The sequence below is a fragment of the Gorilla gorilla genome, chromosome 7, assembly GCF_029281585.2.
Source record: "Gorilla gorilla gorilla isolate KB3781 chromosome 7, NHGRI_mGorGor1-v2.1_pri, whole genome shotgun sequence".
NCBI classification, from domain to species: Eukaryota; Metazoa; Chordata; class Mammalia; order Primates; family Hominidae; genus Gorilla; species Gorilla gorilla.
This window is the reverse complement of record NC_073231.2, coordinates 31,874,822-31,890,712: the sequence shown is the minus strand read 5'-3', so window position 1 is coordinate 31,890,712 and position 15,891 is coordinate 31,874,822. Positions and strand designations below refer to the sequence as shown.

The 15,891-nt window shown below is 51.6% G+C and overlaps 1 protein-coding gene across 5 annotated transcripts in view; it reads right to left on the bottom strand.

Moving 5' to 3' along the window:
- SCARA3 (scavenger receptor class A member 3) overlaps positions 1-15,891 on the bottom strand; it is a 122,573-nt gene that overhangs the window by 79,705 nt on the left and 26,977 nt on the right. Inside the window, exon 6 of one of the 5 annotated variants that reach the window (XR_008667700.2) lies at positions 476-580. The exons of 1 other annotated variant lie outside the window; for it this stretch is intronic. Coding sequence is in view for 3 of the 4 variants with exons in the window: in XM_031013671.3 (XP_030869531.3) it covers positions 5,768-6,219 (452 nt within the window). In the remaining variant the exon portion in view is untranslated. Of the gene's footprint in view, positions 1-376; positions 581-4,204; positions 6,220-6,241; positions 12,685-15,891 lie in introns of those variants that run through there. 3 more of the 5 variants (XM_004046827.5, XM_031013671.3, XM_063709156.1) reach the window with 3 other exon arrangements.

Genomic DNA, 15,891 nt, shown 5'->3' with positions numbered 1-15,891 from the left:
ACTCAATAACTATTTGTTGAATGAGTGAAGGAATTCAGTGGGATCCACACACTGCCTATTAAGGTTTTAAATGTGTCTACGTCTGGAAGAAGGGAAGCCTGTGAAGCTGAAATGATGACAATGATGGATGATGGGGAACAAGCAAGTCCCAAGCTGTAAACTTGGGGAACATCCTCGTCTGGGAGTTCAGAAGGAGAAGAAACCATCATATTACAAATCTGGGTAAAATCACGTGGCTGTTCCCTTTCTCCCTTTCCCTATAGGGAGCTGTGTTTTATCAGAAGGCAGAGTGTTGGACGCAACAGAGTTGGGTTTGAGCAGTGGTGTCCAAATATTTTAATCACATCCCCCTTAGTAAAATAAAAATTTAAATCATCTTCCTAATATAGGTAAATTTATTTATTTATAAATTATTTTCATGTACCATAATTGGCTAGTGTCTCAAGGCATAATATGTGCTTAAGGTGATGCTTACCATTAAGGATAGTAAACAAATTCATTTTCAAATTATATTCTTGGTCATCCTGGGCTTTATGGCTGGCTTCATATCATATCCGATTATGTGAAAACAAAGTGTGACCTAGAATAGATGAAACACATTGAGATGTTCTAATATTTAATAGTTTGTTCCTCACTTCGGGGGATTTCGTTGGACACCTATGTTGGAGACTTTGGGCTTAGGGAAAAGGCCTCAGGGAAGTCTGGGGCCTGGCTGAGGTCAGCACCTGGCTTCCTCTGAGAAGCTGCCAACTCTCCCAGCCAGAAGCACACTCCTGCTGCCATCTCCTGCACTGCTCTCACTGGTGGTGTTAGTAACGAGGCAGCTGGAACCGGGAAACCCAGCAGCCCTCAGTGTGAAGCCTTGTCACAGCTTTGTCACTAGCTGGCTCTGGGAACTTGAGCAAGTTGATTCTGTGGAACTCAGCAATCTCAGATGCAAACACAGGTCTTATCTAATTTCCAATCCCACCTTTCTGTAAGAAGTAGCTCAGTATAGCAGCTTCTAAAAATCCTGGGTTTGAAACCACTTAACATCTATGTGGCCTTGAGCGAATGAGTTAGCTTTTCTGAGACTTGTTTTCTGATCTATAAAATGCAAACACACTTTGCTTGTGAAGATTAATTGAAATTATATACATAAATCAAAAAACAATATTTTTCTATATCTCCTACACCTGTGGCTCCCAAGTTTTATATGGGGCGTCAGAATCCCTGGGAAACTGGGGGAAGTACACGTTCCTCCCCCACCTCCCCACACCCCGCCCCGCCCCATTCCTCCCATCCCACTGCATCCCTGATTCTGAATCAGAGTTTCTGGGGGGGAGGCCCACAATCTGCATTTATTTATTTATTCATTTATTTAGAGATGGAGTCTCCACTGTGTCACCCAGGGAGGAGTGCAGTGGTACAGTCTCAGCTCACTGCAACCTCCACTTCCCAGGTTCAAGCAACTCTCCTGCCTCAGCTTCCCAAGTAGCTCGGATTACAGGTGCACACCACCCTGCCCAGCTAATTTTTGTATTTTCAGTAGAGACGGGGTTTCACCATGTTGGCCAGGCTGGTCTTGAACTCCTGACCTCAAGTGATCCACCTGCCTTGGCCTCCCAAAGTCCTGGGATTATAGGCATGAGCCATCGCACCCAACCCGGCAATCTGCATTTTGAGGGACTCCTGCCTGCTTGCACTGCACCTGCCTGTGTATACTGCCTGCCACACCAAGCACAGAGTCTTGCACTTGGAAGTGTTCAAAAGAAAACAAAAGGGCAAGACAGAAGAAGGCAAGCAAAACAAAGGGTCTGTGCTCCTGCAGGTCAAACAATCCCCAGCCAGGCTGCTCAGCACACCACCCACAGGTCAAGGCTTGCCAGCCCAGCCTAGCCCAGCCCTACTGGAAAGTTCACTGTGGTCAGACCATGTTTTTCAGCTCTCTGCTCTCCTTTCCCGTGGCTCTGTTTTGACAGGTGTATCCAGGGCTGGCACAACAGAAGTTGTCAGCTCAGCCCTGGCTAGAGACGAGAGTTGGAGGGAGGGCAGAAGGTTTGCCCAGCCCCCTGTCCTGCCTGGGTTGGAGAGGTGGTGAGGTCGCCAGGGTGAAAGGAGTGGGCTGGCCTGGGGTTTTTAGAGGCATTCAAAGGACATGAGCCAGGTCTATGGCTTCCAGCAAGCCCCTGCTCTCCTTAGAAGGAGGCCCAGGCAGCCTGGCACGGTGGCTCACGCCTGTAATCCCAGCACTTTGGAAGCCTGAGGCGGGTGGATCATGAGGTCAAGAGATCGAGACCATGCTGGCCAACATGGTGAAACCCCATCTCTACTAAAAATACAAAAATTAGCTGGGCATGGTGGTGCATGCCTGTAATCCCAGCTACTCGGGAGGCTGAGGCAGGAGAATCACTTGAACCCAGGAGGCGGAGGTTGCAGTGAGCCAAGATCACGCCACTGCACTCCAGCCTGGTGACAGAGCAAGTCTCCATCTCAAAAAAAAAAAAGAAAGAAAGAAAGAAAAGAAAGAGGCCCAGGAGTGACTTCAGGGCTTTGCAAGTCTGGTGCGGATTAAAATCACCCCAGTGGTGAAGGCTGGGCTTCTAATCTGGAGACTGAAATTCCAATGGCTGTTACCACTCAATATGGGTTCAGACTTCATCGCCTTGGCCCTGGAAAGTTCCAGAAAATAATCGAGCAGGGAAGGAGAAGGAGCACTTGGTTAGAATTGCAGGACAGAGGAACACAGCACGTCAGACTCAATGGAGGCAAGACCAGTCCACTCCCTCTGTTTTCTGATGACGAAACTGAAGGTCAGAGAGGGCCAGTGCTAGGCCTAAGGTCCCACAGTGATGAAGGGCCAGCAGGGCAGAAGCACAACCTGCCCCGTTTCCATGGCCACCGAGGCACCTCCATCATGGAACTCACTCAATCACCCACTCTGAGGTGGGTTTCATCCATTCACAGAATTTATGAATATAGGGATTCTCAGCATTTGCTTCAAGCTTTGCAGTTCTAACTGTCTGTCCCCTTAAACCCCAGGTTCCGCTGTTTGGATTTCAGTAGTACCTAGAGCTGTCCAGATACTCCAAAGGGCCACATTAATACTAAGAGCAGTTTGATGACTTACGACAGGGAACAGGATTGGGGCGGGAACACTTCCCAAGAAATATGTGGTAGGAGGCTTCCTGAGGACCCTCACCAATAGGAAAGTAGCCTGAGAACTGGATCTACCACTAGCCAGAGACACCAGACTGGAGTTCCAGCCCCAGATGTGCAGCAAACCCCTCAACTGCTCTCAGTCCTTGGTTTGTCCCATGAGAAGTAAAAGACTTGAGCCTCAGACTCCCCCAGGTCCCTCCCAGCTCTCACAGTTCAGGGAGCGTGAAATGAGACATGCAGGGGCTGGTGTGCTGGCTACTCACCTGCAGAGGAGCACAGAGCACACCCACTGTGGCCCAGGAGGCTCTTCACCCATATAATAAGTCCCATCGTGACAATGGCTGATGTTTATGGTGTGTTGAACATTGTCAGGTGCTGTGGACATCTCAGATGTCAGTGGGGAGGAGGGACCTCATGCTACTCACTATAGAGGAAGCGGTGAGGTCCATGTGAGGCAGCCATGTTTGGCCCCATCCTCACTCCCCTGCCCTTTTGCTCACTTCCTCAACTAAGCACCAACCCACCAAAAAAACTCCAAAAAAAAACCCAAAAAACAGGGCCCCAGGCTTGCACTAGGTCACATTTTGCCAGTGAGTGAGGCTGCTGTGCCGACTCACAGAGGATCCGGCTGTCCTCTTCCGTAATCCGCAGACCCTGCCAAGCCAGGCCCCTTGGGGCAGGTCTGGCCTGGTCTCTGCCTCCTTTCCTGTTCTATCTCCTTGTCTTGGAGACAAAAGCCAGAAGCAGGAGGTATCACTCACATGTCCAGGCCTGCCCTGTTTTCCAATCTTGTTTTAGCCAAAGAGCTCCAGGGCCAGGCTGCAAGATGCATTGGGCTTAGCATTTCCCCCTCTGTTCCTGCTCTCTCTGAGTAATTCCCTCAGACGCTCTTGGTCCCTGGCCGAACTCAGTGTTTCTAAAATGAGGTTAGACCCAACTCCACAGTGAGATTGAATTTTTGGGGGACCCTCGTCACTGGTTCTCCTTCAGAGGCCCACCTGGAGTGCAGCCCTGAAGGCATCATGCCCCCAAGTCAGGCAGAAAGGACTCAAAGACACCTCACTCCTGGAAATAGCTCTTTACTGAGTCAGTAATACTATGCAGAATGGTATTATCATATGTGGACAGGAGAGTTACATGGCCGTGGGGTGTGCAGTGCAAACCAGTTGCACATCCAGGACAGTCAGGAAGGTGGGGAAAGGCTTTGAGCAGGGAAGGGCTGGTCTCTGGGTCCGTGTTGGGAAGGAGACAACTCTATGCCCTAACCTTGCGGGCAGTGGTGGGGGTGGTGCCTGAATCTGTTTGAACATGAAGGCAAAGCAGCTTTAGAGTGTAGCCAACAGGAGACCTCCACCCTGTGGGGTGATTTCCCAGTGCCCCTCTCTGCCAGTGTGTGCAGGAAGTTGGTGGGTGCCAAGGAGTGATGACAGATGGGGCCTCTGTGGGTGTCCAGGCCCTTCCCACTCCTAGTCCAGCTGGCTGCCCATGCAAAGAGGGCTCGGGCCATTGTGGGTCCCGGTGGGACAAGGTCAGCATGCAGCTGTGATCAGGAGAGCTGTGTGCGGGAGGCGAGAGCTGCCCTGTTGCAAGGGGTTGGCCCTTCCGCAGCCTGATCCTCCCCACCACTCCAGAGGAGCCCCCTTGGGGAATGGGGCAGGCCAGCCTCAGGGAGAGCAAGGGAGGCAGCTGTGCAGAGAGAACCTTCTGGCCTGCCTCTGTCTCCCACCTCCACTCAGGCCCAATGTTCCAGGGCCTGCAGAGTGCCCCCATGCAGATGAAGCTCCTGCTTGGATTCCTTCCAGGCTGCTCCTGAAGGGCAGAGGCAAGGATGAATTGAGGAATTTTCTGGACACGTGAAGAAATAAATGTTGAACTTCTCAGGGGGCACTGTGTGCAAGGCCAGAGAATGTCAGCCTCGTGGCCCCACTGTGCTGTGACAGACAGGGACAGCTCCCGGGTATGCTGGTCCCCTGCTTATGGGGAGGGTCTTGTGGTTGCCAGGTCCACTTTGCCTCTGGAGTTTTGGCAGTAACGCCCCACCCTTGGGGCTTTTCAACCCCGGGGAGCCCTGGGAAACTGCTGGCCAGCATGGGTGCCCAGAGACAGATGTGAGACCTTCCTCCCGAGGTAGCTGCCTCCCTGGCAGGCTCAGTCACAGGAGAGGGGGTCTTTCTCTGCCCTCTCCTCCTGCCCAGCCAGGGAAACCCAGTTGGCCCACCTGGCCAGCAGAAAAATCTGTGTATGTGCATGTGTATATATGTGTTTGTGTGCATGGATATGTGTGCAGTGCATGTGTGTGTACATGTGTGTGCGTGTGCATATATGTGTGCATGTGTGTGCGCGTGCGTGTATGTGTGCATGCATGTGTGCCTGTGTATGTGTGCATGCATGTGTGTGTATGTGTGTGCATGCATGTGTGTGCATGTGCACATGTGTGTGTGAGGAGGGGCTGCTTTCCTATGGCACAGTCACTATGGGGGAGCCCAAAGCTGCAGGGTCAGCCCTGGGGAACCCCCTCATTGGAATCAGAGGACCACAGCTGTCTGTAGGTGAGGCTTTCTGGGGCCTGGATCTGCTCTGCGCCCCTCCGGCATTCTGTGTGACAGTGGCTCTGCCACAGCCCTCCTTAGTAGAAGCTCTGGCTTCCTGGTGGACCTGGAGGCCCCGGGAGACCGGGGGGACCCTGGATCCCTGGTTCACCCTTAGGCCCCATGGCCCCCCGCTGGCCTGGTGACCCTGTCTTCCCTGCGATTCCAGGTTTTCCCTGAGGCCCTGAGGGCCCTGGAGACCCCGGGGGCCCTTCTGGCCCTGGGGGCCCTATGTCCCCTTTTGGGCCTGGCTGTCCTCTCGGCCCTCCAGTTCCAAAGCTGCCCTTTGAGCCTTTGAGGCCTGGGAACCCTCGAGGGCCAACAGGGCCCCTTTCTCCCACAGGCCCGGCCTCTCCAGGTTGCCCCTGAGGACCCTGGGGTCCCAGGGGGCCCAAGCTGCCGGGGTCTCCTTTCGGGCCTCTGCTGCCAACAGGCCCTTTCACGCCCATATCTCCTTTGAGTCCTCTTGGTCCTGGAGGGCCGGGGGCACCTGAGGTTGGAGAGAAGATGGGAGAGGTCAGTCTGTCAGGGGCTCCCCACCCAAGGCTCGCCCATGAGCAGAGCGGGCACGGCGACAGCCCGAGGGTTGAACAAGTCCAGCGGACACTCATTTCTCACTGCAAGGCTTGCCGATAGCTCCACACACACACTGAGATTAGGGAACAAGGGGCTGGCCAGCTTCGAGAACGGGCCAAGGTTGTCCAGGATTGCCTGTCCTGCTCTGAGGCCAGTCTGACCTCCTGTACCTTCTCATGCATGGTCTTTGACCGCTGTATTCACCCCCACCCCACCCCCATGACTTCTCAGACATTTGGGAACAGGGTTCAAGTCAGGTGACATGGAGGAGAAAACTAAGAAAGTGGGGCATGAGAAATAGGTGTGTCCCAGTGTGAGTAAGTGGGCACAGTGACAGCCCAGAGAAAGGTCAGTACCTCCAGGAAGCCCACCCTGATCACCCAGCGTCTTCACTGAGCTCTTAAGGCTACTGCGTTGTGAGTCTTTTCATTGACACATAGAAAGAGAAGTCACCTCACAGTGAAAGCAAACACTGGGTACTCTCTGGTGGGTCCTGCTAGACTGTGCAGCCCTAGGAAGATGGCAGGAGCCATGGCTCACATCCCAGCCCTGGACACAGAGCCTGGAATGCAGTTAGGAAAACTCAGTATGTGCTTGAAGGGGGTGATTCACCAAGCAGCCATGGACCCTCCTGTGAGCCTGGCTCTGCATGAGGGCCTGCGGGAGTTGCCAAGATGAAGATATGGCCCTTCCTTAAGGAGCCCTGTCTAGTGCCGAGGACAGGGGACTGATGACCTCATGTCCTTCTGGCTATGTGGGTCTGAGAGTCTCCACCCCTCATAGCTATGCCAACCCTGAGGACACAAGGCAGAAAGTGGACCTCTCGGGGGAAGGGATTCTGCATGCTGGGAGCCGGGAGCCCTCCACTGCCGTATCCAGTTGTGCGGCACAGGCCCCTTCATCCTGGCTGATGCTATCTGAGCCCTCTGCTGTGCCCCTCTCTGTTTTCTTCCCAGAGTGTTTCTAAGTGGAGCAGAGTCAGTGAATACATCCTTTATTATGACCTAAACTGGAAACCAGAGCCCAGACAGAGCCAGCCCCACCAGAGCCAATAAAATCCTTCCAGTCGGTTCCCTGCCACCACCTGCCCTTGCCCACCTCCCGCCACGGGGATGTGGCCCTGCATGGCTCACGTGGCCTGCCAGCAGCAAGGCTGAGATTCCATTGTTGAGTTAGCCAGGGATGAAGGGTGGCCAGCAGCAGTGGCAGCAGCCTGGCCTCAGAGAAGCCGGGAGGCAGGAGATATCCTTGGCCTGCAGGAGCCCCTGGCAGCTCAGCAGCCAGAGTGCCACGGGCCCAGGCTGATGCCTGCGCAGGAGCCACCTCCCCACCCTGGCAGGACCTGCAGGGAACCAGCACAGCCATAGCGTCTGTCTTCACCCTACCTCTGCTCCTGGCGCCTGGGCCAGCTGCGGTTTGGAAAAGCAGAGAGCCATACAGAGGCGGAGACGCCCCACGAAGCTGTCGGTGGTGCGGCAATGCTGGCAACACTGTTCCAAAACTCAGATTTCATCCACAAAATTGCGTGCTCACTCAGCTTCCAAGGGCCCTGCAGCTCCATGACCCCTTCTCCTGCCACTCCCTCCTCCCTGTCTGGGTGGGCATTCGCCTCCTCCTTCTGTCCCGACTCCTCCTGGGCTCACTTCTCCCCCAGGGCTTGTCCCCAGCTCCCTGGTACTCCACTCTCTCCACTCTCGCCTTCTGGGTGGACAAGTTCACAATCCCCATCTCCAGCCTTGACTCAGGAAAAGCCTGAGAAGACTCGTTGGGACAAGGATGCCCTGCCCTGCTCCTACACACAGCTGGGGCCCTCTCACCTTCTTCTGGAACTCCATTCCTTTCTATGCCACCATCTTTGGTGGACAACCTCTCCTCCCTGGTCTCTAAGAACACAGCAGCCAGCTGTGAGGATTTCTTTCTTTTTCTGAGACAGGGTCTTGCTCTGTTGTGGCTGGAATGCAGTGGCACAATCATAGCTCACTGCAGCCTTGAACTCCTGGGCCCAAATAATCCTCCAACAGGCGCATGCCACCACGCCAGCTGATTCTTTTATTTTTATTTTTTGGCAGAGATGGGGTTTCACTATGTTGCCCAGGCTGGTCTCAAACTCCTGGGCTCAAGTGATTCTTCTGCCTTGGCCTCCCAAAGTTTTGGGATTGCAGGCATGAGCCATCCCACCTGGCCTATATCTGTGATTTCTAAGGGATTCTGTGCCAGCAGCAAAGGAGAAAAAACTCTCCCTCCTCCCCACCAGCCCCCTCCAGCTCCTCTTTCCCGGGAAGCTCTGGGGAGTCTTTCCCTAGGTGTGGAGGCCCAAGCGCCCACATGCTCCTGGTGGATGTTTATGCAGAAGCCTCAGTCGTATCATTCCCTTCATTGCCCAGGAGCTGCAGCCTAGCGTGAGTGGAGGGAGGATGCAGGGAGAAGGGTTCCCTCCCTCTCTATATCCACCCCTAAGCCACAGCTGCCGCTTCTGACCCCATCTCTGAGAACCCAGATGGGAGTGGGAGGTGTCCCAGGCAGCGGCCGGGAGAAGATAGAGTGGACGATGTTATCGGGGGCCTGTCTACATCTTGTGGGTCTCCGCGTGGGCTACTGATGGGTGCCTGTGGTGCCGACAGAAGCCTCCCTCGCTGCCCGTGTCACGGCTGGTGTTTGGAGCTGCTCGGTGCTGGCGTGCCATAGTCAGCCCTGCTCACTCTCTGCCTGCTCCATGCCTTCTTGAATCTCCCACAGGGTGGAGAAGGGAGGGACATGAGAGCAGTGACATTTGCCAACTTCGTCGAGTGTCTGCTATGTCCCAGGCAGGAGGCTGTTGCTCCATTTTACAGATGACAATGCAGGTGCAGCGGGTGGCCACGTGCTCAAGATAACAGTGCTGGCGTCAGGATTCCAATCCAGACCCGAGAGGCTCTAAGACCCAATCTCCTTCCCCCATGCCGCTACCTTGGCTCCTGTGCCACTCCCAGCACTGCCTGGAGGAGGGAGAGGCTGCAATCCTAGGCACTGCCTGGAGGAAGCAGAGGCTGCAATCCTAGTTGCTGCCTGGAGGAGGAAGACCCCAGAGCCTTTTTCTAAAGAGTGCTTTGGGGTCCCCACTGAGTGAGAAGGGGACTCAGAAGGCTGCCTTCCTTAGGTGAGCAGGGCCCCACCTGCCCTCCAGGCCAGGCATGAGTCATGCGGGCAGAGGACTGACAGCAGGCGTGACCTGGTCTGGCTAGGGAGGAAGTCAACAACTGTAGTTTAGTAGTTAGTGTGGGGGCAAGGAATGTGGACAGAGGCTGACCAAGGCCCCTCCAGGCCGGGGTGCCACTGACCCTGCCAGTAACAAGGCAGGGGTGAGGGGCAGAGGAGAGAAGGGCTAGAGAAGGGCTAGTGGCTGCTCTGAGCTGAGGGAAGGCACTTCAGGCCACCAAGGAAGATGGGCAACAGTGGCCGAGGTGCGTGGGAAGGAGAGGGACCGGCACACCCTGGAGTCCGGTGGAGGGGGGCGGCCATGATTACTCAGGAAGCCACAGGCTGTAATCAGGCTTTCCAGGCTCATTAGGGTCCAGCCACAGCTGACCTCACGTCTGGGACCATGGAGTGGCTGGCTCTGTGGTCTGAGCTTGGATAGGGAGGAGGGGGTGGGGTGAGCAGAGTGCCCAGTGTCTCAGGCATCAGCACTGCCCACCCATGGGAGGGGCAGTGCATGGCCCAGGAGGAGCCCATGGTACATCTTATGGTCAGAGGCAACTGGCCAGCTTACAAGGACAGAAGAAAATAAAACAAAGGGGTGCCTCTGGAGGGACTGGCCTGGTGCCGTAGGAGGCACATTGGCGTGGACGTCAGGCACCCAGTGTTTGAGACCCAGCTCTCATATTAGCAAAGCGGGTGGCTGGGGCTCAGGCTCGCCTCTGCTTCATGAGAATATTGGCCTGGCTCAGGGACTCTCAAACTTGCTTGTTGCCAACTGAGGGCTGTTAAAAACATGCCCATGGGCTTCGACTTCTGCTTACGATGGACTAGTTTATGACAGATTCAACCTCCCACGGAGAACAAACAGAGCTGTTAGAGAAAGACCAAAACATCTTTCTGGAGGCTTTGGAGGGATACCAAGGGCCAAGATCCCAGAGAAGAGAAGACTCATTGAAGTCAGCCTGACATCTTTTCCCCTCCAGGCATTTGTGGATTTGTTATTGGTTTGTGCAAAGAGGCTTAGAAACCAACAAAGGGCTGCAGCTATTAGGCTGAGAAGCTGAGTGGAGTTTTCAGCAGCATCACAGGGCTGAGAGAACAAAAACTGGGTCAGGGCCACCAAACCCTCTTCACTGCCACCTCCGCAGGTAGCTCGTTGGGCCTGAACAGCAGAATGACAGGACAGTCTCTGCTTTTTCGTCCTTCACAGGTAAACTCCTGAACACTTCAGTGTGGAAGTAGGATGGAGGGTGGTGCTTATAGAACACATTTGCAGATTGAATCCCTTTGTATCTTGCCCATCTTGGGCTTCTACCTTTTGTTCACACTTTCATTTATTTATTCACTGAGCAAACATTTCTTGTACTTTCCAAGAGCCAAGCGCTCTGCCGGGTCCTCGATGAGTAACACAACGAGCCTAGGTCTCCAAGCAATTTAGCATCATAATAATCCCTTATGCAGAGCACCCTTTCATATTTTACAAGAACTTGTTCACACCCATTGTGAACACTGATCCTCACAATTACCCTATGGGATACAGGCAGGAAAGGCATTAATATTTCTATTCGCAGATGAAGAAACTGAGTTCAAAGCTTGGCTGGGTGTGATGGCTCTTGCCTGTAATCCCAGCACTTTGGGAGGCCGAAGGTGGGTGGATTGCTTGAGCCCAGGAGTTTGAGACCAGTCTGGGCAACAAAGTGAGACCCTGTCTCTACAAAAAAGAAAGAAAGAAAGTAGCCAAAAGCCCCGCCCCAGGTCATTTAGCTAATACGTTATGATGGTTTTAGTCTACAATTCCCAAATGATAGTCCTAGCATGGACACAGTCTAGCACAGACACTGAAATTACCCTGCAGAGTAGGAAGAGATAAATATTTTATGAGAGACACAAACACTATGAAAGTACCACAGTCTTTCTGTTGAGTAAATGGGGGCTTAGAATTAATTAGAGCTGGAATAGTTCTCAGAGATCAGCTGGTCTTACCCCTTCATTTACAGATGAATGAAGCAGAGCCCTGGAGGGATGAAGTGATTCTGCCTAAAGATCCAGAGCACATCAGAAGCCAGGCTTCTTGCCTGTGCAGTCTCAGTTCCAACCCTTCCATCAGGACTTGGCACCTTCCACATGGCTCCAGCCGCTGCAATCCCTCCCTTTATTCCAGATAGCTGCTCAGTTCCGGCCACGTGGAGACCTCATTGCCAGCTCCTGTGTCACAGCCTGTCTGTGCCTGTCTCTGGATGAATGAATGAGTGACCAGGTCCCCAGAGAAAGGGATGTGCACTGTGTCCCTGAAATTTGCTTTCAATTGTGAGAGATTTTACATGTGATGACTTTAACAACCAGGAGAGAGGCTGGCCAGTAGACACAATTTAAACAAATGTGCAGACGTTGAACCAAGACTCAGGTGTAGCTCAAACAGATGCCCCGTTTTGCTCTCCACGCATGACTAGGACTCCTAGTCATGGAACTCCACACATGAAAACTCCACGCATGACTAGGACAGCAGCAAGTGTAAATTTCAAGAGTACTATTGGTTATACTTAGAACGGTTCCCCTGTCAACACTTTTGGTGCCATCTCCCTCTTCCCCAGTCCCTGCCCCACACCCTATAGCTTAGCAGGACCTGGGCAGAAATGTCTTGTTGGCATCTACAAACTCATGCTCTGGGCATCTCCTTTCCTGGGTGGGCACTGAATTGTGTGCATTTCAGAGCATTGGAGAGGGGTCAGGATTTTAAATCAGAGTGACCCTGTGCTTATTCCTTTAAACTCCCTCCCCCATCCTCAGATTACTTTTCTATAAATAGAGTCACCAACATCTGCCTTGTTTACCATGCAAGGGTTGTTGTGAGGCTGAAATAAAACAAAGTGTGTAAATGGGCATTGTAATCAGGAAAGCTTTAAATTGCCTTTGTTCTTAGGTTGAACTCAATGAAACCACACACTTGCCAGGGGCTGAACCATAAGAAATATTTACTAATGCCCTTCCCTGGAACATTGTGCCCTAGAGGTCATGCACATATGTATTTTAGGTGAAATACTGTGGGAAGATTTCCGTTACCATGTCAGGGGACAGGAAATAAATTCGATGAAAATTCGAGAGCCTTCCACCTCAGTGAAATTTCCAGAGGTCAAGTGGAATGGTTATGTGGAGACAGATATCCCTTCTAAGGTGAAGGATTAGTTGTTGCATCAGGCCCCTCCTAAAACCAAAAAGAAGGCACAATGCCTTGTGGGCTGATTTGGACTTTGGAGGTAACATATTCATCATTAGAGTGAGTATTTCTACTCATTTGCCAAGTGACCTGAAAAGCTTCTTGTTTGAGTGGGGCCCAGAACAGGGGAAGGCTCTGCCACACGTCCAGGCTGCCATGCAAGCTGCTTTGCTGCCTGGGCCATAGGACCCAGCAGATCCAGTGGTGCTTGAGGTGTCAGTGGCAGGTAGGGATGTTGGCAGGCCCCTGTAGGTGAATCAGCACAATCCCTTAGGATTTTGAAGCAGCCCTCCCATTCTCCATAGATAACCACTCTCCTTTTGGGAAACAGCTTTTGACCTTCTACTGGGCCTTGGTGGAGACTAAACACTTAACCATGGGCAACCAAGTGACCAGTGTTCTGAGCCACCAATCATGAACTGGGTGGTAGCTGATCCACTAATCCATAAAGTTGTGTGTGCAGAGCAATACTCCATCATCAGATGGAAGTGGTATACATGTGATCTGGCCTGAGCAGGCCCTGAAGGCACACATAAGTTACATAAAGAAGTGGCCCAAATGCCCAGGGGTCCCGCTCCTGCTACCCTATCTTCTCTCTCCCAGCCTGCACCTGTGGCCTCATGGGGAGTTCTAAATGATCAGTTGATGGAGGAAGAGAAGATTCAGTCCTGGTTTACAGATGGTTCTGCAGGATATGTAGGTACCACCTGAAAGTGGGCAACTGCAGTCCTGCAGCCCCTTCCTGAGACATCCCTGAAGGACAGTGGGAAAGATAAAGGCTCCCAGTGGGTAGATCTTTGGGCTGTGCACCTGATCGTTCATTTTGCTTGGAAGGAGAAATGGTCAGATGTGTGACTACGTACTGATCCATGGGCTGTGGCCAGTTGTTTGGCTGGATGGTCAGGGATGTGGAAGGAACATGACTGAAAAACTGGTGGCAATAAAATTTAGGGAAGAGGTCTGTGGACGGGCCTCTCCAAATAGGCAAAAATACTGAAGATATTTGCATCCTATGTGAATCCTCACCAAAGGGTGACCCCAGCAGGAGAGGATTTAATAATCAGGTGGATAGCATGACCTGTTCTGTAGATACTAGTCAGCCTCTTTCTCCAGCCACCACTATCATTGCCCAATGGGCTCATGAACAAAGTGTGCATGGTGGCAGGTATGGAGGTTATCCATGGGCTTAACAACATGGACTTCCCACTCACCAAGGCTGACCCAGCTACAGCCACTGCTAATGCCCAATCTGCTGTGGCAGAAACCAACACTGAGTCTCTGACATGGCACCATCCCCCAGGGTAATCTGCCAGCTACCTGGTGGCAGGTTGATTACACTGGATCATTTCCATCATGGAAAGGGCAATATTTTTACCAGAATAGACGCTTGCCCTGGATATAGATTTGCCTTCCCTGTACACAGTGCTTCTTTCAAAACTACCCTCCGTAGACTCACAGAATGCCTTATCCACAGTCATGCTATTCACACAGCATTGCTCCTGACTGAGGAACTCACTTCACAGCAGACGAAGTAGGGCAATGTGGCATGGAATTCACTGGTCTTACCATGTTCCCATCATCCTGAGGCAGCTGGCTTGATAAAACAGTGGAATGGCCTTTTGAAGACTCAGTTACAGCACCAGCTAGGTGGCAGTACCTTGCAGGGCTTAGGAGTGGTTCTCCAGGAGGCTGTATATGCTCTGAATCAGCATTCAATACATAGTGGTGTTTCTCCCAAAGTGAGACTCACAGGTCCAGAAATGAAGGGGAGGTAATGGCAGTGGCACTTTTATTCTTATACTGGTGACCCACTAGAAAATTTTTGCTTCCTGTTCCTATGACCTTATGTTCTGCTGAGATAGAGGTCTAGTTCCAAAGGGAGGAATGCTGCTACCAGGAGACACAACCATGATTCCATTGAACAGGAAGTTAAGACTGCCACCTGGCCACTTTGAGCTCCTTATGCCTGAATCGACAAGCAAAATAGAGAGTTCCTGTGCTGGTGTGGGTGACTGATCCTGACTGCCAAGGGGAAATTGGACTGCTACTCCACAATGGAAGTAAGGAAGAGGATGTCTGGAATATAGGAGATCCCACGGGGTGTCCCATAGTATTACCATGCCCTGTGATTAAGGTGAATGGCATATTCAACAACTCCACCCAGGTAGAAATACTATAGCCCAGACCCTTCAGGAGGAAAGGTTTAGATCACCCCAGCAGGTAAAGAGCCAGGACCAGATGAGGGGCTTGCTGAAGACAAAGGGAATACAGAATGGGGAGTGGAAGAAGGTGGTGATGAATACCAGCTACAACCACGTGACCAATGACAGCAACAAGGACTGTCACGGTTATGGTATGTCCTCCTTACATTTTACTGTATTTCTCCATTCAGACATTCTGAATGTAATCAATCCTCCTTATTTTTTTAATGAATATATCTGTGTGTGTGTATAGCCAACATTTTCTGTCTTCTCTTATTCCCTTATTGTGTAACATAACATGTATCTACTCTATAGCATAAATATTGTTAACTTTACATCATAGTATTTAAGTTATAGGGTATAAGCAAAAGAATAAACCACTCAAGGACTTTAACTCCTCTTCAGGGGAAAGTGTGTGTGTGTGTTTGGTTGTACACAGGAGAGTTGCATCACATTAGGTGGAATTATGACCTTACTGTTGTCTTTATTTGGAGATTAAGTATGGTTTAAGGAGATGTGTACAGGTGCCAAGTAGACAAGGGGTGGGCTTGTGATGGTTAATTTTATGTGTCGTCTTGACTAGACCAGATATTTGGTCAAATATAATTCTGGGGCCTTCTGTGAGGGTGCTTTAGGATAAGATTAACATTTAAATAGGTAGCCTGGGTCAAGCAGATTGCCCTCCCTGGCGTGAGCAGGCTCATCTAATCAGTTGAAGGCCTGAATGGAACAAAGAGCTGAGCCTCCCCCAAGTAAGAGGGAATTCTTCCTGCCTGATGGTCTTCAAACTGGGATATCAGCTCTGCGGATTTTGGACTTGCCAGCCTTTCTAATTACAGGAGCCAATTCCTTATAATATCCATCTATCCATCTATCTCTATCATTATCTATCTATCATCTATCTATCTATCTATCTATCTATCTATCTATCTATCTATCTATCTTCTATCTATATCTATCTTCTATCTATCTCATCCCTATCATCTCTGTTTCT